Source organism: Dendrobates tinctorius, unplaced genomic scaffold, assembly GCF_039654945.1.
Source record: "Dendrobates tinctorius isolate UK_male_01 unplaced genomic scaffold, ASM3965494v1 ptg000069l, whole genome shotgun sequence".
Taxonomy (NCBI): domain Eukaryota; kingdom Metazoa; phylum Chordata; class Amphibia; order Anura; family Dendrobatidae; genus Dendrobates; species Dendrobates tinctorius.
Window position 1 is genome coordinate 24,720,639 of NW_027361737.1, and position 23,669 is coordinate 24,744,307.

At 45.2% G+C, this 23,669-nt stretch overlaps 1 protein-coding gene across 5 annotated transcripts in view; it reads right to left on the reverse strand.

Annotated features, from left to right (window-relative positions):
• Positions 1 to 22,912, reverse strand: part of SCLY (selenocysteine lyase) — a 75,055-nt gene extending 52,143 nt beyond the window's left edge. Inside the window, exons 1-5 of one of the 5 annotated variants that reach the window (XM_073581232.1) lie at positions 22,793 to 22,912; positions 15,148 to 15,225; positions 13,755 to 13,867; positions 8,549 to 8,649; positions 3,949 to 4,114 (exon numbers count right to left, since the gene is read on the reverse strand). In XM_073581232.1, coding sequence (XP_073437333.1) covers positions 3,949 to 4,114; positions 8,549 to 8,649; positions 13,755 to 13,867; positions 15,148 to 15,215 — 448 coding nt within the window. In that variant the 5' untranslated portion in view covers positions 15,216 to 15,225; positions 22,793 to 22,912. Of the gene's footprint in view, positions 1 to 3,948; positions 4,115 to 8,548; positions 8,650 to 13,754; positions 13,868 to 15,147; positions 15,226 to 22,725 lie in introns of all 5 variants that reach the window. The other 4 variants (XM_073581230.1, XM_073581231.1, XM_073581234.1 and 1 more) reach the window with 4 other exon arrangements.
• Positions 22,913 to 23,669: the final 757 nt, after the last annotated feature.

The window sequence follows — 23,669 nt, forward strand, 5'->3', positions numbered from 1 at the left end:
CTTTTGGACACTGGACACTTGTGGATTGTGTGAGGCCCACTGATATCTGAGCGCTATGTGACACGCTCGATGGCACAGCTGCCTGTGACCAAAGTGACGAGAGGATAATGGAGATTTTGAATCTCTGCGTACACTTTTGGACACTGGACACTTGTAGATTGTGTGAGGCCCACTGATATCTGAGCGCTATGTGACACGCTCGATGGCACAGCTGCCTGTGACCAAAGTGACGAGAGGATAATGGAGATTTTGAATCTCTGCGTACACTTTTGGACACTTGTGGATTGTGTGAGGCCCACTGATATCTGAGCGCTATGTGACACGCTCGATGGCACAGCTGCCTGTGACCAAAGTGACGAGAGGATAATGGAGATTTTGAATCTCTGCGTACACTTTTGGACACTGGACACTTGTAGATTGTGTGAGGCCCACTGATATCTGAGCGCTATGTGACACGCTCGATGGCACAGCTGCCTGTGACCAAAGTGACGAGAGGATAATGGAGATTTTGAATCTCTGCGTACACTTTTGGACACTGGACACTTGTAGATTGTGTGAGGCCCACTGATATCTGAGCGCTATGTGACATGCTCGATGGCACAGCTGCCTGTGACCAAAGTGACGAGAGGATAATGGAGATTTTGAATCTCTGCATACACTTTTGGACACTGGACACTTGTGGATTGTGTGAGGCCCACTGATATCTGAGCGCTATGTGACACGCTCGATGGCACAGCTGCCTGTGACCAAAGTGACGAGAGGATAATGGAGATTTTGAATCTCTGCGTACACTTTTGGACACTGGACACTTGTGGATTGTGTGAGGCCCACTGATATCTGAGCGCTATGTGACACGCTCGATGGCACAGCTGTGACAAAAGTGACTAGAGGATAAGGGAGATTGGATTGCTTTTAAAAAAGCAGTTTGCGGAGCAGTGGGTAAACAGCAATGCCAGCGTGTCAGGAAGCCTTAAAAGGCAGCCCAACAACCAACACCACTGATACACCACAATATAGCCTCCCCTTGCACTGCACACACAGTGACTTGTGTGTTGTGCAGGCCAAATCGCTAGCAGCAGAAGCAGTTTTTTTGTCTTCTTCCCTGCCTAACGCTCTCCTTACAGAATCAGCAGCAACCTCTCCCTATACTAAGATCGGCAGAAGTAAGATGGCGGTCGGCGTGCACGCCCTTTTATACCCCCTGTGACGCCCACCAAAGCAAGCCAATCACTTGCATGCCCTTCTGAAAGATGGTGGTGACCCGTGCCTAGGTCATCACGTTGCCCACAGTGTCCGTGGATCCTGATTGGCTGAAAAAGAGCGCAAAACAAACTTTTGAAACGCGACTTTGGCGTGTAAGTCGCCGACCTCGTGGCCGACCTCATCCTAGGGTCGGGTTTCGTTTCATGAAACCCGACTTTGCTAAAAGTCGGTGACTTTTGAATTTTTTCGACCCGTTTCGCTCAACTCTAGTGAGTATGATCTGACACCCCCGCTCCCCCTCCCCTGCCGATCCCCCCCCGGTATATGACTCGTGTATAAGCCGAGAGGGGGACTTTCAGCCCAAAAAAATGGGCTGAAAATCTCGGCTTATACACGAGTATATCCTGTTAGATGAGAAAGCTTGGGCTAGGGGAAAATGTGTGTAGATGGGTAGGTAGCTGGCTTAGTGATCGAAAACAAAGAGTGGTTATTAATGGTGCATACTCAGATTGGGCCAGGGTTACTAGTGGGGTACCACAGGGTTTGGTATTGGGCCCCCTACTATTTAATATTTATTAATGATCTAGTGGATGGCTTACACAGTAAAATATCAGTATTTGCAGATGATACAAAACTATGTAAGGTAGTTAACACAAAGGAGGACAGTTTGCAACTACAGACAGATTTGAGTAAATTGGAGAATTGGGCTGAAAAATGGCAAATGAGGTTTAACACAGATAAGTGTAAGGTTATGCACATGGGAAGGAGAAACAGATGCTACAGTTACTTACTAAATGGTAAACTGCTGGGGAAATCTGACATGGAAAAAGACTTAGGCATCTTAGTCAATAAGAAGCTAAATTGGAGTGCCCAGTGTCAGGCAGCTGCCACCAAAGCAAATAGGGTCATGGGATGCATTAGAAGAGGTCTGGGGACACGAGATGAAAACATAATTCTCCCTCTGTACAAATCACTCGTCAGACCACACTTGGAGTATTGTATGCAATTTTGGACGCCGGTGCTCAAGAAAGACATTACTGAACTTGAAAGGGTTCAAAGGCGGGCTACTAAAATGATAAATGGAGTTGGTTCACTACAACACCCAGAAAGGTTATCAAAATTAGGTTTATTTACTCTAGAAAAGAGACTTAGGGGAGACCTAATATATATGTACAAGTATATCAGAGGGCAATACAGAGATCTCTCGAATGAACTGTTTGTACCAAGGACTGTGACAAGAACAAGGGGGTATTCTCTTCGTTTGGAGGAAAGACAATTTCTGCACCAGCATAGAAGAGGGTTCTTCACGGTAAGAGCAGTGAGGCTCTGGAATTCTCTTCTTGAGGAAGTGGTGTTGGCCAACTCACTGAATGAATTTAAGAAAGGAATGGATGCTTTTCTTGTGAGTAACAGTATAGAAGGTTACGAATAACATATTATAGGTAGATGGCTGACCCAGCTTAGGGGAAGGAATTTTTTTCCCTATGGAGAAAATTGGCTTCTACTCTGAGGGTTTTTTGCCTTCCCCAGGATCAACAATGCAGAACAGCTGAACTAAAAATAGGCTGATCTAGATGGACATAAGGTCTTCCTTCAGCCTTCAAAACTATGTATGTTATGTTACTGTGCCTATTGTCCTCTACCCTGTTGCAAACCCAGCCTCGTTATATGTAGCTGGGTCAACTGCGCTAAAACAACTGTGCCATCTCTGCAATTGTGAACTCTGCTGCAAACCCAGCTGTGCAACATCACTAGGTCACCTGTGCTATACCATTGTGCCTGCTTTGAAAGCCTATGTTTACTATATCGAGAAATCCAGGAAACAGGGCACCAGACGGCTTACTTTGGTAACTTTATTGGTACAGAAAAATCACAACAAGCCGCACAGGGATTTTATCAAGCCATAAAAAATAGAGATCTGCATCTTTTTTATGGCTTGATAAAGGCCCTGTGCGGCTGAAACATTGCACGGGACTCATCTATTGCAAGCATAAGGTTGCTATGTCGTTGGCGCAATTCTGCCATATCACCGAATCAGTTTTTCGTTTGAGACCTCCTGTGCAATTCAGCTTAACTAGCCCAGTTCCTCACTGCCAAGTCTTCCCAACTCCTTTGTGGATTACTAGCTGCAAACATTGCTATTGATTTGGCTCAGGTTCATCAGTTCCTGAGGTTCCAGTTCTGCACCTCCAGCTGCCGTCCTGCCACTACAATCCTCCTATTCCAACTGGGTGGCCCTTCTGTATCGATGCCTTCAGCTCATTCAAGCCTAGGGCTTGGAGGATCCACTTCTCCAGGTGAAGTGAAGAACACGTCGTTCATGTAGGGTCCTGAACGCAATAAATGTAGGGGCCAGAAACTATTAAAGCATCAACTGTGCTCTAATAAGGAGAATGCCGGGACATTTAGTAAGTGCAAATTGTTCACAAATGGAACTATTGGTACAGAATTTACACATTTTAAAGGTGCGTTCAAATAAGTCATACATGCAACCGATTTTCCATCAGTTTCTGGATTACAGTATCAACATAGCAGATAAGGTTTTACAAAGTGGAAAAACGATGAAATCTGAAGGAATAGCCACAGACTTTATGCATAAAAATTCAATTTAGTCTTTAATTTTCTGCAGTGGAATTTTGGCAGTGAAAATATCCTAACCCTTTAAAGTTTTAAAATTTGTCATTTTACGAATTTATCTAATTCCCATTAGTAGGTTGAACAAGAAAAGTAAGTACAAAGACTCACCGGCTCTATGTGCTCCTTGTAGGTGTTTAAGTGGCAGTGCAATAGAGTCATGCTCCACATTTGAGGTGATAATGTGTGGTAATGCCTTGTCTAAGGAGTTGTTTAGCTCTTTCTTGGAGGTCATGTTGAAGTATTCCACAGCTGAAAACAATACCATGTTGTTGGCCTGCAAGACGAATGCATCAAATCAACTAAAGCCAAGTTCACATTCTGCAGCATTTAAGTGGTTATTCCCAAGATGGTAAGTTATCCTATATTCATAGAGAATAACTTACAGATAGCTGGGGGTCTGACCCCTGAGACTCCAGTGATCTCAATAAGAGGCTCTTGAACCCAAGAACTGGGCTCTGCACAGCCCCATCTTGAATGAAGCACTCCGCTATTTCCATCAGTCCCATAGACAATGAATAGAGCACAGGTCAAGCATGCGCACTTCCTATCCATTCAAGATGGTGTTTTGCAGAGTCTCGTTTCTGGGTTCTACAGCCTCTTTCTCAGGATCACTGGGGGTTCCTGTGATAAGTAAGTTATCCTGCAACCTATAGATAGGAGGTAACTTACTACCTCGGAAAAACCCTTAACCCCCAGAGGTATTTTTGTTTTTGCGTTTTCATTTTTTGCTCCCCTTCTTCCCAGAGCCATGACTTTTTTATTTTTCCATCAATATGGCCGTGAGAGGGCTTGATTTTTTGCAGGACGTGTTGCACTTTTGAACGATACCATTGGTTTTACCATATCGTGTACTAGAAAAATGGAAAAAAAAATCCAAGTGCGGTGAAATTGCAAAAAAAAAAAAAAAAAGTGCAATCCTACACTTGTTTTTTGTTTGACTTTTTTTTTTACTATGTTCACTAAATGCTAAAACTGACCTGCCATTATGATTCTCCAGGTCATTACGAGTTCACAGACACCAAACATATCTAGGTTCTTTTTTATCTAAGTGGTGAAAAAAATTCCAAACTATGTTAAAAAAAAAAAATTGCACCATATTCCGATACCCATAGTGTCTCCACTTTTTGTGATCTCAGGTTGGGTGAGGGCTTATTTTTTGCGTGCCGAGCTGACGTTTATAATAATACCACTTTGGTGCAGATAAGATCTTTTGATCGCCTGTTATTGCATTTTAACGCAATGTCGCGGTGACCAAAAAAAACGTAATTCTGGCGTTTTGACATTTTTCTCGCTACGCCATTCAGCAATTAGGTTAATTCTTTTTTTTTATTGATAGATCAGGCGATTCTGAACACGGCGATACCAAATATGTGTATGTTTATTTTTTTTGTTTTATTTTGAATGGGGCAAAAGGGGGGTGATTTGAACTTTTAAAAACATTTTTTTTTTCTTTTTACTTTTGGCATGCTTCAATAGTCTTCATGGGATACTAGAAGCTGCCATAATCCGATCGGCTCAGCTACAAAGAGGCGATGATCAGTTTGCCTATGTGTAGCTGAAGTACTCACTGGCTATGAGCGCCGACCACTGGGCAGCGCTCACAGCAAGCCAGCAGTGACAACCATAGAGGTCTCCAGGAGACTTCTGGTTGTCATACCAACCCACCGGTGTCCCGCGATCATGTGTGTGGGGGGGTCACCGATGGATGGATTTCCGGCGCTATTTCCATAAGCGATTCTTAAATGCCGCTGTCAGCATTTGACAGTGGCATTTCATGGGTTAATAGTCACGGGTGGATTGCAATTCCACCTGCAGCTGTTCAAAACAGCTGACATGTCCCGGGAAAGATGTGGGTTCACCGCCGGAGTCCACATCCAAGGGAAGGAGTCCGACACCTGCGTACTATTACGCTCGATGTCGGAAAGGGGTTAAAGTATTAAATCAAAAGTATGTTGGGAAAAAATAGAAAATATCATTTATAGTGAGATGTATGACGGATTGATTTCATGCAAATGAATCTTGGCAAATGAGTAATATTGGGGGTCTGTGAAGTGAAGGTTCCTGTGTTTGATGGCAAGGACATCATCAAAAATACCAAGAAAGGGACCAAATGCAATTAAAAAACGGGGTTGTGGAGTCGGAGTCGATATAAAATGGACCGACCCCGACTAAAATATATAATAAATTGGGTACAGTAGTACAACTGTGCTGTAAATGTTTTCATAAGAATTTGGGAAAGTTATGAAATATCCTATTATTCTGCCTTCAGGCACGCTGACACGATGCGCAATCCAGCATACAGTATAAACCACAGCTCTGTCTTCCAAAATAAGCAGACTGTTCTCTATAGTCTAACTTGCTTATTTGTGAAGAGTATAGAACATGCGCGGTAAAACTACAAGGAATACAAATAACATGCATAAGTATTTTGCAGATGATCACAGCTAACACAATCACAGGAAGTGTACATTGTGATGCAAACATTACATGGGAATACATTAGTTTATGATTACATTTACTGAGAACTGGCAACTAAAGGGTTAATGACATCTCTTGGCTGCTAGACAGTAAATAACACCTCTCTGAATCACTGCATTGCAAGAAAGATTAAGCTTACCAGATATGCTTTAGCCGGGTAGTGACTCAAGTAGAGAAGTTGCAGGAAAAACAAAGGTTACAGAGGAGGACAAAATAACATGTGCATCCTATGAGATCCACAGAAGCAAAATGGCCCTTCTTCATCCCAGAATACATTGCTTCCTTCCCACAAAACACTGCTTCTGTTAAAGTCACAGGCTTTATAATGCTATAAAAGACACTGCTATAAATTCATCCACCACTAGATGGTGTTATAATAAACCAAGCACATAATAAAACATTCTTTGCCCTATTAAGAGGGCAGAACACCTATAAATGTCTGTCTGTATATAAGGATCTCAGCTGTTAGGTGTGATGAATCTGTGCTGTATGTACATGCTCAGTAGTGACCAGTGCTGTGGAGTCGTAGATGAGATGAATCTGTGCTGCACTTTATGTACATGCTCAGTAGTGACCATTGCTGTGGGGTCATGGATGAGATGAATCTGTGCTGCACTTTATGTACATGCTCAGTGGTGACCAGTGCTGTGGAGTCGTAGATTAGATGAATCTGTGCTGCACTTTATGTACATGCTCTTAGGCGTCGGATTCCTGACACTGCACAGCAGGAATCCAGAGCCAGACATCCAGCAGTCTCCCATTCTCCTCCGACCGCTCCAGGTGCTGCTCAGCAATCACAGCGAGGCAGGCGTGCTGCTCAGACTTGCCCTGACAGCCTGGATGTCGCTGCCACCTCTGGTGCAGCAATGGTAGCGCAACCTGCTCTGCAGGGAACCGCTCCAGAGGTTAAGTCCTCATGCCGTGCTACTGGGCATGTCAGCAAGGTGACCTCTCAGTGGAGAGCAGGGGGTCACATGTTCAGGTCCTGTGTCGGATCTGATTGGTCCTTTCCAGGGTACTGGAAGGTCCCAGAGGAAGCGCATGGCGGCTCGGCCATGCGCTAGTGTAGCATATTATGCTGTGTGTGTATGGTGATGGATGCATGGACTGGTGACTGACTTATTAAGAAACCCCTTCCCTCTGATAATACGAATGGTGACAGAGTGTTGGTTAGTCAGCTCCAAATTGTGGCAAGCTACATGCCACTCTGCCTCCTGCACTGCACACTAGCGTCCGACGGTGTCCGGCCTTCCAGCGCCGTCGTCCAGCGGCTTTAGTTATCGCTGCGCTGCGGTAGCAGCGTCCATGGGCGGTTGTGGCTGCAACGCCACCCGCTGGGCTTCCTATGAAGTTAACAGGGCCAGCGTCCTTATATTATATTTGTTACTGCCAAGCGACTCTGTGTATGAACAGAGCCGCTCTTAGCGTTCGGGTGACGTTAACCCGAGCGCAGTACTTCACCTTTTGGTACATCTGCCATTGTCCAGCAGCGGTCGTACCATCTACCGCACGGTGGACCCCGGGCGGCGAACGCACCTCCTATTATTTATATCTGGTGCGTTCCGAAGACCCTAACACATGCTCAGTAGTGACCACTGCTGTGGAGTCGTAGAGATGAATCTGTGCTGCACTTTATGCACATGCTCAGTAGTGACCAGTGCTGTGGGGTCGTAGATGAGATGAATCTGTGCTGTACTTTATGCACATGCTCAGTAGTGACCAGTGCTGTGGGGTCGTAGATGAGATGAATCTGTGCTGTACATTATGCACATGCTCAGTAGTGACCAGTGCTGTGGAGTCATAGATTAGATGAATCTGTGCTGCACTTTTATGTACATGCTCAGTAGTGACCAGTGCTGTGGAGTCGTAGATGAGATGAGTCTGTGCTGCACTTTATGTACATGCTCAGTAGTGACCAGTGCTGTGGAGTTGTAGATGAGATGAATCTGTGTTGCACTTTATGTACATGCTCAGTAGTGACCAGTGCTGTGGAGTCATAGATGAGATGAATCTGTGCTGCACTTTATGTACATGCTCAGTAGTGACCAGTGCTGTGGGGTCATAGCGGAGATCAATCTGTGCTGCACTTTATGTACATGCTCAGTAGTGACCAGTGCTGTGGAGTCAGGGAAATTGAGGAGTTAGAGGTTTGGCTTACTGACTCCACAGCCCTGGTACGAAGAGTGCATACTATTTGCTGCCGATTATACAGTACTGCCATTAAACTCACTTCTGTCCCTCCAGAGGTAAAGATGATATCTTCTGGTTTTCCTCTCACCATCTTGGCTATATGTGCCCGTGCTGTGTCTATTAGTTGCTTGGCCTTGCATCCTGAAAATGGGAATAAAAAAAAGAACACAGCGGGTGAAATAAGTATTAAACATGTCACCAATTTCCTAAGTAAATATATTTCTAGAGGTGCTATTAACATGAAATTCTCACTAGATGTTGGTAACAACCCACCCAATCCACATAGGCAATGAAATACTTATTTCACCTGCTGCACATACACTTAACTTTGTGCAGGGAGTTAAATCTCCGCTTTGCTACATCTTGTGCATAGTTTCCCCTAATCTCATCAGGACACCAACGTGGGACCAGGGTTCGCATAAGAGACATCATTTTCATGGTTATTCCCATCGCCCATCGTCCTTAAGCCTTGCCGCAATACCTGGAGGAGGTGGTCAGCTACCGCTAAGTATTTACAAGGCTGTACATGTGTAACACAACCACGGACAAGCACTAACTACTTTTACAAGATTACTTTTTAAACTTTAAACACTTCCACTTGGTGGACTACACATGTACAAATGTCACTGTAGATGAGAAGCCATGCTAATGTGATAGGCCTAAGACAAGAGGCCTATGGCCTGCATTAACAATGCATTAGCATTACAGAGAAAAGGGATGAGGGCACTAGTCTGACTCAAGTGAAAGGATGTCAGCTTCATTCTATATTAATGGTTTTCAGCTTCATTTTATTATTTTTCCAAGTTAATTCTGCTTTACCTTCTATAACATAATGAAAGGAATAACATAATGATGACCTATGTGTCTGACACCATGCACCCCCACCCCACCGATCAGCTGGAATCTATGTGTTAAAGGGATATTCCCATCTAAAAGATCGTGTCCCCATACGTAGCAGGTATAATAATAATATTAGCAAATACCTCCAATTAGAAAAGTGGTATAGTTCTTGTGATTAGCTATGCCGCTTACACCACGTGCAGGGTATTGCAGTATCTTTACACATTTTTATTGCCTTACTTTGCATCTGTGTTTTGTGTCGAAGTTTCATCGCAGTCTGGTGCACATGTTGCATCCTAAGCAATTCCGCCTTTCCAGCCAAGACAGGTCCCTTACACAAAGTCACAATTTCCAATAGCCGGAGTATAAAACAGTGATTTAAGCGCATATTTGGCACCATATTAGAGATGTGCCTTTAATACAAAATCTGCCTAGTTATTCTCTTTTCTGCATGTCCCTTTGGATGCGTTTGCAAAATAGCAAGATGGACACTACATACAAAAGAGGGTTGATGAATGTACCACTAAGGCCGGTTTCACACTAGCGCATTTTCAGCGCGCGCACGGCCGGGGGTAGCTCCGCCCCCGATCCGGCTCTCTGCCCGGCGTGCCCGCCCCTTCCTTGTAGCGCCGCCTCCTAGCGGACAGCGGTGCCTGCGATCGGCGCACCCTATCTTTAGCATAGGGTGCGCCGATCGTGCGCAGGCCGTGCGCTAGTTGCGCTTTGACCTGCGCTGCGCACTTTTGACGGTGCGCCGTGCGCGCCAAAATCCGAAAAGTTTGATTTTGGCGCGCACGGCGCACCGTCAAAAGTGCGCAGCGCAGGTCAAAGCGCAACTAGCGCACGGCCTGCGCACGATCGGCGCACCCTATGCTAAAGATAGGGTGCGCCGATCGCAGGCGCCGCTGTCCGCTAGGAGGCGGCGCTACAAGGAAGGGGCGGGCACGCCGGGCAGAGAGCCGGATCGGGGGCGGAGCTACCCCCGGCCGTGCGCGCGCTGAAAATGCGCTAGTGTGAAACCGGCCTAAATCAATTATTATGCAGCAAGGTGAGTATTAATAATAAAATGTAAATTTTAATTATACTGATTAAACCTATGTCACCCATACAAAAATTCTAAAAGCAGCAACATTTCTTAGTCACAGTATTTGACTATAATTACACCACAGCGGTGGAGAATGAAGTCAAATAAAAATCTTATTAAACCATTCGGCTTACGTGACAATAGTCACCAAGTCAGAAAGGCAATTTAAATACATCAGTAAGAATCAGTGCCTCCAAGTCACTGTTGGATAGGCAATATAGTATAGAAAAGTTAAAATGGTCTGACCAGATTCTAGTTGGAGACAATGTCCTCAAGCCAGCAAGTGTAGACTGTGAGCCCTCGCGGGCAGGGTCCCCTCTCCTTATATGTACTTGTGTGTCCCTTGTCTTACACATGTTTATTATACTTGTCTATACAGTTGTGGCCAAAAGTAGTGACACCCCTGCAATTCTGTCAGATAATACTCAGTTTCTTCCTGAAAATGATTGCAATCACAAATTCTTTCGTATTATTATCTTCATTTAATTTGTCTTAAATGAAAAAACACAAAAGAGAATGAAGCAAAAAGCAAAACATTAATCATTTCACACAAAACTCCAAAAATGGTCCAGAAAAAAGTATTGGCACCCTCAGCCCAATACTTGGTTGCACAACCTTTAGCCACAATAACTGTTACCAACCGCTTCCGGTAACCATCAATGAGTTTCTTACAATGCTCTGCTGGAATTTTAGACCATTCTTCTTTGGCAAACTGCTCCAGGTCTCAGATATTTGAAGGGTGCCTTCTCCAAACTGCCATTTTTAGATCTCTCCACAGGTGTTCTATGGGATTCAGGTCTGGACTCATTGCTGGCCACCTTAGAAGTCTCCAGTGCTTTCTTTCAAACCATTTTCTAGTGCTTTTTGAAGTGTGTTTTGGGTCATTGTCCTGCTGGAAGACCCATGACCTCTGAGGGAGACCCAGATTTCTCACACTGGGCCCTACATTATGCTGCAAAATTTGTTGGTAGTCTTCAGACTTCATAATGCCATGCACACGGTCAAGCAGTCCAGTGCCAGAGGCAGCAAAGCAACCCCAAAACATCAGGGAACCTCCGCCATGTTTGACTGTAGGGGCCGTGTTCTTTTCTTTGAATGCCTCTTTTTTTCTCCTGTAAACTCTATGTTGATGTCTTTGCCCAAAAAGCTCTACTTTTGTCTCATCTGACCAGAGAACATTCTTCCAAAACGTTTTAGGCTTTTTCGGTACATTTTGGCAAACTCCATCCTGGCTTTTTTATGTCTCGGGGTAAGAAGTGGGGTCTTCCTGGGTCTCCTACCATACAGTCCCTTTTCATTCAGACGCCGACAGATAGTTAGGGTTGACACTGTTGTACCCTCAGACTGCAGGGCAGCTTGAACTTGTTTGGATGTTAGTCGAGGTTCTTTATCCAACATCTGCACAATCTTGCGTTGAAATCTCTTGTCAATTTTTCTTTTCCGTCCACATCTAGGGAGGTTAGCCACAGTGCCATGGGCTTTAAACTTCTTGATGACACTGTGCACGGTAGACACAGGAACATTCAGGTCTTTGGAGATGGACTTGTAGCCTTGAGATTGCTCATGCTTCCTCACAATTTGGTTTCTCAAGTCCTCAGACAGTTCTTTGGTCTTCTTTCTTTTCTCCATGCTCAATGTGGTACACAGAAGGACACAGGACAGAGGTTGAGTCAACTTTAATCCATGTCAACTGGCTGCAAGTGTGATTTAGTTATTGCCAACACCTGTTAGGTGCTACAGGTAAGTTACAGGTGCTGTTAATTACACAAATTAGAGAAGCATCACATGACTTTTCGAACAGTGCCAATACTTTTGTCCACCCTCTTTTTTATGTTTGGTGTGGAATTATATCCAATTTGGCTTTAGGACAATTCTTTTTGTGTTTTTTCATTTAAGACAAATTAAATGAAGATAATAATACCAAAGAATTTGTGTTTGCAATCATTTTCAGGAAGAAACTGAGTATTATCTGACAAAATTGCAGGGGTGTCAATACTTTTGGCCACAACAGTATTTCGCCTTTTCACATGTAAAGCACCATGGAATAAATGGCGCTATATAACTGAATAATAATAATAATAATAATAATAATAATAATAATAATAATAATAATAATAATAAAAGTGGCCTACTGGAACAAGTGGGAAGCGAGGTCAGGACCTGGACTTATTGTTCCGTATTCAGTCCTAGGTCCCCAAAACTACTGCCCTTACAAGGGCAGTCCACAGCTCACCCTAGTGGAAAAAATGAGGAGCCACATAGGGCTTTGTAGGGCAATATGTCCACTAGGGTGAGCTATGGACTGCCAGAGTAAGGGCAAAATCCATCTCTTCTTTCAAATTCCTCCTTAATAAAGGGTCAGGTCCTGACTTCGCTTCCCACCCATTCCAGAAGGCCACCTGCTGGATTAATATTTGGCTTAAGGACATTGTCTCCAACTAGAATCTGCTGAGACTGTTCCAACTTTTCTATACTATATTGCCTATCCAGCAGTGACTTAAGCTGGAGTCACACATAGCGACTTACCAGCGATCCTGACAATGATATCAACGTGTCAGGATCGCTGGTAAGTCGCTATGTGATCACTGGTGAGCTGTTACACAGAGAGATTCACCAGCGATCAGGACGCCGAGGTGAGGAGCGATCCCGGGAGCAGTGGAAAAGTGCCTGCTGTTCCGGTCCTCCACCAGCAGAGGGCGCGCCTGCATCCCCGGCCTCTCCTGGCGGCATCCTGCTGCCTCCTGGTCCCCAGCATGCAGCGGCGGCAGGTACACACTCCGCGGGCTCCTGGTCCCCTGTAACTCGCTGGTCACTAACGTACACATCAGGTATCAAAGGGACGCGCGTCCCTTGGATACCTGATGTGTACGTTAGTTACCAGCTGATCACTGGTCTCACGCCTGTCACACGCAGCGATGCGTGCTGGCCAGCGGGAGATCAGCGACGAAAAAATGTCCAGATGTTTATTGCAGCGATCAGCGATCCCGGCAGGGGGGCTGGTCGCTGATCGCTGTCACACACAGCGATCTCGCTGGTGAGATCGCTATTGTGTGACGGGGCCCTTAGACGCATTGATTCTTACTGATGTATTTAAATTGCCTTTCTGATTTGCTGACTATTGTCACGTAAGCCGACTGGTTTAACAAGATTCTTATTTGACTCCATTCTCCACCGCTGTGGTGTAATTATAGTCAAATACTGCAACTAAGAAATTTCGAGGTTTTTAGAATTTGTGTGTGTGACATATGTTTAATTGGTATAATTAAAAAGTTATATTTTATTACTTGTACTTACCTTGGATGCATGCAAAAAAACACCTCACCTGCGCTGTAACTGCTGCTGGGATTCCCCCAAGCTTCTTGCAGGGCCTGAGTAACAACACCTATTACTTCTGCTGTAGGTGGAGTAGTTGCATTATAGTCTAAGTAGACCTTGCTGTGCAAACGACAGGACAAAAGTCAATAATGATGACAATGAGAAACAGAAAACTAGTTCATAATAATGAAAATTAGATGGGTTAATTAGGTAAAAATGTTTGAGAACTACAATAGGGAACTAATTCACTTCATGACTATACAGAAGAAATTTGAAAGAAGAGATGGATCTTGTGCAGGTACGTTCCCACAGGTACGGTGGCTCAGTGGTTATCACTGCAGCCTTACAGCGCTGGGGTCCTGAGTTCAAATCCCACCAAGGACAACATCTGCAAGGAGTTTGTATGTTCTCCCTGTGTTTGCATGGGTTTCCTCCGGGTTCTCCGGTTTCCTCCCACACTCCAAAGACATACTGATAGGGAAAATAGATTGTGAGCCCCATTGGGGACAGCGATGATAATTGTGCAAACTGTAAAGCGCTGCGGAATATGTTAGTGCTATATAAAAATAAAGAATATTGTTATTGTAGCTTTGCTTTGGACACTTTCTGAAGCAAATCTGAAAATATCTGCTGATTTGCCTGAAAACTAACAGTGTCTTTGGAAATAAAAAAAAAAAAAAGATGATACTTCCCTCTGCAGGTATTTCAGCCCCCTGTGATCGCGTTCCTCATAGAATTCACAAAGGGATGGGAGAAATCACTGGCGGAGGTGACAATATTCTTTGTTTTTAATGTAACCTTATTTTCAGCATCTACATAGCGGATTTCATTGTCTGCTTCAGCAAACGCTACTATATTGCGTACTTATTTCATATGTTAGCCTCCCACTCTTGTATATGAGGAAAATCCACAATAAATCCCCCCTATTCAGGTGAAACTGACATGCTACAGATTCATTTCCTGCCTGAATATAAAAGCCTAGTGAGGATGAGAATCAACAGTTCTCAACCCCGTTGCTAGAACTGTATTCCACGTGGACTTGCAGTCCAAAAAAAAAAAAACGGACGTAAAATCAGCAAAAAATATCATTTCTGAACATACCCGAAACCTTATTTTTCTATAGTTGATTGAGAAAGTAGAAGTATAGAGAAAGTTGTCACGTTACAAAAAACAAAGAAAAAAAATGTCTATATAAAAATAATCCCCTGTACCTGAGGGGCCAGTGGCAGAAGCAACACTAAACAACTGGGAGAAAGGGGAATTGACGGCAAAACAACTGAAAATACAAAAGCGTTGATTCATTTTTATGAGAAATCCATGAAAAGGGTATAATAAAGAGGAATCAAAGCTCAATGCGTAGAATATTACGATGATGTTGGAGATGACGTTTTGTGACCCACCATTTTGCTTGCTTCTCCCCCTTTTCCACCCATTGCTTCTCTTTTGCCGTTCCGCGATTTGCGTTCATGACCAGATGGCTGAAAACAAAACACAAATATTAGTGTTGCAGAAAAAAAGCATGCTATTCTCTATAAGAGGAGCAAAGAGACCCGCGCTAGGTCACACTTTGTCCCTCCACTGGTATGTATCGCCTGGTTATTGAGGCCATGTTTTGGGACATGAACTGGACCTGCAATAAGACAGCCTTTCTGTTATATATGCATAACTTGGACGATTTTCTTTTTCTCAGTTGTCACCCATATGAAGTTTGTTTTTCCACATCAGCGGTTAATAATTTACAAGACTAAACCCAGTTTCCTATGTTAAAGAATTGCAAAGAGAGGTTGTATGGAGGCTCCGTATGGAATCTGATTTTGTTTCTGCGCACAAATAATCTTGAACAGGCAGGAGAAACTAGAGTATACTGTGGTTACTTCTCCAGCAAATTCGGCCCATGAAAAGAAATCTCATTGAATATCTTAGGTCTGAGCACGGTCTGCTAATTTTTTAGTTTCACAAAACTTTACACATCTACAGAGAAGAGATTCCCGAGACATCTTCTACAGACGTTTCTGATGGACAGAAAAAGACTCAGTCTGAACATAACCTTAGAGATGAGGAACGGAGATGGAAGAGATTCTACAGAGGAGACAGAGTCTTAAAGAGCACAGACAACTGACTATAAACGAGGAGGATGAGAGCACATGGAGAGGAGAATCCAAGCTGTGCTGAAAGCGACTGTGGTGTGAGGTATACTCCAGAGAAGACCGCAGCACACAGAGATCACATCCAGCCTATATTACTGGGAAACACACTCCCGCAAGAGAGGAATATGAAAATGGAAAGAACGAAGATTGCAGAATAAGGCCATGTTCACACTTTACATTTGTTGCTGCTTTTTTTAATGCAGATTTTAATCCCTTCATCACTTGGGGATCTTCCATTTTTGAGTTTTTCATTTTTTGCTTCTCTTCTTCCCAGAGCCATAACTTTTTTTTTTATTTTTCCGGCAATATGACCATGTGAGGGCTTGCTTTTCGAGGGATGAGTGGTACTTTTGAACAAAACCATTGGTTTTGCCATACAGTGTCCTGAAAAATGGGGGATAAAAATCAAACTGTGGTGAAATTGCAAAAAAAAGGTGCAATTCCACAATGTTTTTTGTTACCATGTTCACTAAATGCTAAAACTGGCCTGCCATTATGGTTCTCCAGGTCATTACAAGTTCGTAGACACCAAACACATCTAGGGTCTTTTTTATTTAAGTGGTGAAAAAATAATCCAAAGTTTGTGAAAAACGTCGCCATTTTCTGAGACCCGCAGCGTCTCCATTTTTCGTTAGGGCTAGGTGAGGACTTATTTTTTGCGTGTCAAGCTGATGTTTTTATTGATACCATTTTGATGTAGATGCGATCTTTTGATCGTCTGCATTTAACATGTTAACAGCCGCGGGTAGATTGCAATCCCACCCACGGCTGTTAGGGGCTGACATGTGGCGGAAAAGTTGTGGGCTCCTCCCTGGAGCCCACATCAAGCAGAGGGTGGCCACCTTGGACGTACCTATGCATCCAAGGTCATAAAGGGGTTAAGCTGCATTTTACAGTACTAGTAAAAGCTATGAGATTTCAGAAATCTCATACATATACATTGTTCTTTTCCAGACTGATTTAGAAAACTGCTGCATTTTTTTAAACTGCATACTACTGTCATCATTTTCTCCATCCAGAAAGGAATAAGTGCAAAAATGCAGGTACCAGGTTTTGCAAAAAAAAATAAGGATGTTGCATCATCACTTTTAGGGGGGGGGGGGGCACTAAACTTTATCAGCATATATGAGAGACAACAAAAACAAAGTAAAAAAAAAAAAAAAAAAAAAGCAGCAAAGCCTACTTTTTTTTTCAGTTTCTTTACTGCCAAGAGAGCAGGTTTTGATTGCAGCAAAACGCAACGTGTGAACATAGCCTAAGAGTTCAGGTAGACATGTATCTTGCTTGGTCTGATAACGGACTGCAATGCATGGGCTGGCAGAGTGTCTCTTGACTGAAGCCTGACAGCTGCTCAGGTCGGGAGACCCACGACGAGTGCGTACATTGTGGTCTGTAATCGGACCAAGATCTACTGATGTCTGAACAAACCCTTAGGCGATGTTCCCACCATGATCTTTGATGCTGCAGATTTTCGGCACCTTTTGTACACCCATTAAGTAAAAATAGATTACTTGAATTTTTTTGAAAATATGCAGGGTCAAAAACTCACCAAAAGCTCATTGAGGGAACATAACCTTAGGGTATGCGCACAATCCCTCTTTTACACTCAAGTGAACCCAATAAGTTTGTCAATCCATCTATATCAACATACAGGTTATAGAAAGTTGAATAAAATGATACATTGATATCTATGATCCGATGTCTTATTGTAGAGAAATCCACATTTTTCTTAATACGTAAATGAGCTGTAAAGATCTACGGGCCGGACATAGATCTCCCTGAGAATCTGCCTCCAGAGATTATTTCAAATGAAAAAACGTGTTACCAGTGTGAGACATGGAATAACTGACAGTCTGCTCTCCTGATCTACATGTCTCACCTTGGTAACTCCCCCTATCATCTATCTATCTATATATATATATATATATATATATATATATAATATATATATATATATATATATATATATATATATATCTATCTATCTATATATATATATATAATTACCTTAAATTGTCTGTCATCCACTTCCGTCTGGATGTCCCCGAATCCCACAATCCACTGCGCCGACCGGAAATACGCCGACCGCCATATTGAAATACCCTAGTGATGGGTGTTCCAATATGGCGCCCGCTGGTGGTATCAGGACCACCAGCGGGACACCGACGGGACCCCCGCCGCCGATGGACCCAGAACCGGCGCTGCCTGCCCACCCACCTCTGTCACAGCCGCCAGGAAAGAACGCAAGCCGCGGTCTTTCCTGCCGGCTGGCTGCTGCCAGGACCCCCCCACCGTTGGATCTGCCGCCGCTGAACCCCTCCACCGCCGCCTGTACTCACACACACTCACACGTATTCACATACACGTACTCACATACACACGTACTCACATACACGCATTCACATACACACACACACGTATTCACATACACACGTATTCACATATACACACGTACTCACATACACACACGTACTCACACACACATGTACTCATATACACACACACTTCCCTCCCGATGCGATAGCATCGGGCATACTTCTAGTTTACAATAATCTCTGGAGGCAGATCTATGTCCCACTCATAGATCTTAACAGCTCAAATACATATAAGAAAAATTTGGATTTTTCTGGAATAAGACATAGGATCACATATACCAAGGTATCATTGTATTCAGCTTCCTATGACCTACATGCACATATAGATGGCTTAGGAGGGTTCATCCTACTGACAGATTCCATTTAATCACTTCACAGCTTTGGAAGCCGGAAGTGGCTAATCGAGCCTCAGAAGACTGAACATATGCACAGCAAGTTGTTTTTACAGTACATATGTTCATTTTTATTTAGTGCGCACATATCTTGAGGCTACGTTCACACCTTGTGTTTTTGCTGAGCTTTTTTCTGCAGGCAAAACCTGCTTTCTTGGCAGTAAAGCCGCTGCTTACAAAAAGCTTTTCGCTGCGTTTTATTGTCTCTTGTGCATGCTGATAAAGTCGAGTGGCCCAAAAAGAAACGTGATGCAACTTCCTTAGGTATTTACACCAAAAAAGGAGCAAAACCTGATACCTGCGTTTTTTTGCACTTACTCAGCTATCTATGGGTGAAAAAATGCTGAAAGAAGTGACACGCAAAAAACGCAGCAGCTCCCCAAATCAGTCAGGAAAAAGAAACAAGGATTGTGCAGGAGATTTCTGAAATCTCATAGTGTTTGCCGGCACTGTAAAATGAGGCTTAAAATTTGCACAAAATGATTGTGTAAAGCAGGGTTGTGCTAAGATTTGCGACTTTTGTAATTGTCACACCATTTTCGCTCAGTTCCGACAAAGTGGGCAGAGCTAGGACGAGATGGCCAGTCAAATTCATGAAAATGGCAAGCTCCTGATTCATTAGAGGCGTGCACCTCTCTTTCGGTTGTGATACATCTCCAATGTGTGAACATAGCCTTAAGACAGGGAATACAATGTGATTTCCCGCTATTTGCTGAAAAAAACAAAACAATTCACAGCAAACTACTCGGTGCTCGCCCGCCTTGTGTGCAGACACGCACTCTGTAAGAGTACGGCCATATCTGGGGATATTTGACGTGTGGGCTAAACACGTCGTCAGTTTTACAATTTTTGGATGATTTTTATTTTTCATGCAAAAATTTACATGGACTCCAACATTTAAAACCTGAGCGGATGTCTAGCAAAATGGCGAGCAGGTGCTGACAAGTGGTAAGACAGTGAGCACGTGATGACGTGTGGAAAAATAGCGAGCAGGTGCTGTCCTGTGGTTGGATAGTGAGCAGGTGCTGACGTGTGGTAACATAGTGAGCAGGTGCTGACGTGTGGTAAGGTAGCGAGCAGGTGCTGACGAGTGGTAAGGTAGCGAGCAGGTGCTGACGAGTGGTAAGGTAGCGAGCAGGTGCTGACGAGTGGTAAGGTAGCGAGCAGGTGCTGACGAGTGGTAAGGTAGCGAGCAGGTGCTGACGAGTGGTAAGGTAGCGAGCAGGTGCTGACGTGTGGTAAGGTAGCGAGCTGGTGCCGACATTTAGTAAGGTAGCGAGCAGGTGCCGGCGTGTGGTAAGGTAGCGAGCAGGTGCTGACGTGTCGTAAGGTAGCGAGCAGGTGCCGGTGTGTGGTAAGGTAGCGAGCGGGCGCTGACGTGTCGTAAGGTAGCGAGCGGGCGCTGACGTGTCGTAAGGTAGCGAGCAGGTGCTGACGTGTGGTAAGGTAGCGAGCAGGTGCTGACGAGTGGTAAGGTAGCGAGCAGGTGCTGACGAGTGGTAAGGTAGCGAGCAGGTGCTGACGAGTGGTAAGGTAGCGAGCAGGTGCTGACGTATGGTAAGGTAGCGAGCTGGTGCCGACATTTAGTAAGGTAGCGAGCAGGTGCCGGCGTGTGGTAAGGTAGCGAGCAGGTGCCGACGTGTGGTAAGGTAGCGAGCAGGTGCTGACGTTTAGTAAGATAGCGAGCAGGTGCTGACGTGTGGTAAGGTAGCGAGCAGGTGCTGACGTGTGGTAAGGATAGTGAGCAATTTCTGACGTGTGGTAAGGTAGCGAGCAGTTGTTGACATGTTAGGCTATGTGCACACGATGCGGATTTGTTGCAGATGTTTTTGCCCGTGCGGAATTGCACAAAATCCGCAAAGGATTCCTAAAGCAAGGTTAATCAATGAGAATCCAGAGTTGTGCACATCATGTGGAAAATTCTGTCCTGATTCGCAGCGTTTTATTTTCTGCAGCGAGTCAATTCTTTTTCTGGATCTGCAGCGTTTTTCACCCATTGACGGCCACCAAGTCACTCAAATCTGCAGCAAAGACGCAGGCGTTAAAAGGTTTGCGGATTTGGCGCAAAACACGCAGCAGATTTGTAAAAGGATGTCAGAAGGAGGAAGAGTGTGTGGGCAGCGAATCTAGAATAAAGCCCATCTTGGTTGAAGCACATCAACAATGGCGGATGGACTTTAAAATTACAATTTTTATTTTTACACTAAGGCCTCTTTCACACATCAGTTTTTTGCCTTCAGGCGCGATCCGGCTTTTTTTTGTAATGCAATGCCGGATCCGGTTTTTCCCCATTGACTTGCATTAGCGCCGGATCGTGCCGGATGGCATTGCGTTTCATCCGTTTTTTGCCGGATCCGGCAACTTGTCTCATTCCGGCGTCTGGAAAAAACGGCTACTGTAACGTTTTTTGTCTCCGGCGAAAAAGCCAGAAGCGCCGGATCCGGCGCTTCCAGCTTTTTGCTACAATGACAGTCTATGGGCGCCGGAATGCGCCGGATCCAGAAAAAGACGGATCCAGCCACCGGATCCGGTTTTTTTAAGTCTGCGCATGCTCAGATCCAATTGGCCAGCCCCCAGGAACAGAGACGGATCCAGCAAAAAAACGGATCCGTTTCTACAGTTCTCCAAAATTTATGCCGGATCCGTTTTTTCTAAAAAAAGCCGGATCCTGCCTGACGGCAAAAAACTGATGTGTGAAAGTAGCCTAATACATCTTTATTGAGCCAACAAATCCGCAAACACAGCCACATACAAATCCACATGGAAATACACATAAAAAAACGAGCATAATTTACACTGCATTTTCATGAAAGAGATGCAGAATCCGCACACAAATTTCTGCAAGCAAATCCGCAACGAGTGCACATAGCCTTAAGGTAGCGAGCAGGTGCAGTTTCATAAGTAAGGTTGCGAGCAGGTGCTGACGTATGTTAAGGTAGCAAGCAGGTGCAGATTTGTAAGTACGGTCGCGAGCGGGTGCTGACGTGTAGTAAGGTAGCGAGCAGGCGCTGACGTGTGGTAACGTAGCGAGCGGGAGCTGACGCATGTTAAGGTAGCAAGCAGGTGCAGATTTGTAAGTAACGTTGCGGGCAGGTGCTGACGTGTGGTAAGGTAGCGGGCGGGTGCTGACGTGTGGTAAGGTAGCGAGCGGGTTCTAGCGTGTGGTAAGGTAGCGAGCGGGTGCTAGCGTGTGGTAAGGTAGCGAGCGGGTGCTAGCGTGTGGTAAGGTAGCGAGCGAGAGCTGACGCATGTTAAGGTAGCAAGCAGGTGCAGATTTGTAAGGTTGCGGGCAGGTGCTGACGTGTGGTAAGGTAGAGAGCGGGAGCTTACGTGTGGTAAGGTAGCGAGCGGGCCCTGACGTATCGTAAGGTAGCGAGGGGGCGCTGACGAGTCGTAAGGTAGCGAGCGGGCGCTGACGTGTCGTAAGGTAGCGAGCGGGCGCTGACGTGTCGTAAGGTAGCGAGCGGGCGCTGACGTGTCGTAAGGTAGCGAGCGGGCGCTGACGTGTCGTAAGGTAGCGAGCGGGCGCTGACGTGTCGTAAGGTAGCGAGCGGGCGCTGACGTGTCGTAAGGTAGCGAGCGGGCGCTGACGTGTCGTAAGGTAGCGAGCGGACGCTGACGTGTCGTAAGGTAGCGAGCGGGCGCTGACGTGTCGTAAGGTAGCGAGCGGGCGCTGACGTGTCGTAAGGTAGCGAGCGGGCGCTGACGTGTCGTAAGGTAGCGAGCGGGCGCTGACGTGTCGTAAGGTAGCGAGCGGGCGCTGACGTGTCGTAAGGTAGCGAGCAGGTGAAGTGTTCAGTTTCCTCCATGTTTGGTCTAGTGTTCAAAGGAAATGTATTTTTTTTACTCTCGGACACTATAGTGGGCATAGAAATTTGAAAACAATAAAGTGCCCATAGCAGTGGTGCACCACGTACTGTCACCGGCAGGGGGCACTCCCTCTCACACCCTCTATATACACTATGGAGCACGCACGGTCACACAGTCGCTGCCCTGCAGTTGGGAGCTAACACTGACGGCCATGACTGCGGCGCCCTCATACACAAGCACTACTCCGTACTCACATCGGGACTCACGTACAGGAGGACAGAGGCATAGAGCTTGGGGCAGCGCTGCAGAGCGTCTATGTACCATAGAGACGAGGGGATGGAGCGCCTCGTGTGACCGGAAATGTCGCCTCCAAGCAGGGCCTGGGCTGCTGTCCTGATATCTGTGATGCTGATGCTTCACGTGCACATGATCTATTGTCATTGCTTATTTACTGGGTATTGCTTTTTTAATTTGAGGAATAGCAGTGCGCTCAGCATCACAGCGCCCCCTGGTGGTGGGGAGGGGCTACTGCTTCAGAGATGTCACTCAGATGTGGTTGTCATAGTTACCAGCCATAGCTACTGTCATCACGTAATGTAACAGCATGGGAGACCACGAGTTGCTAACAGGGTTAATGCCATGTGCAGCGGATAGGCCGTAATTGTGTGGTGCATGCAGGGCTACAGAAATGGTGACGGTCAATGGGGCCGGGATCCTATACCAATCGGTGAGCTGCATTGATGAGCACCACGTGATTTTATGATAACTTTTATTTTTGGATGACGTTGATTTTGGGGTGTTTTTTGTGGATGAGTGGCGCTTTCTGTAGGTGCCATGTTCTGATACACTTCCTGTAGAGGGTTGTTATACTGCAGTGACGTTCATACTTTTCTTAGGATGCTTTCACATTGTGTTTGGCTCCCGTAGTAGACTGCGTCTGGGTGATCGCCTCCAGTAGGTGTATACACCCAAAAATGATGCATGTCAGAGTGCACGTTCACTCTGCTGACACCATTATGGTCTACAGCCCATCGTCACACATCCGGATCCCATTTTGTGGGGGGTTCGGATATTAGCCCCAATGAGGCCACTGAATGGGTACATGAACACTATGTGAAAGCATCACAAGAGCAGTCGTCAATATCAGATCGTGGGGTCCAACACGTCTCCAGTGATCAGCGGTGTCCAGCACCAATCC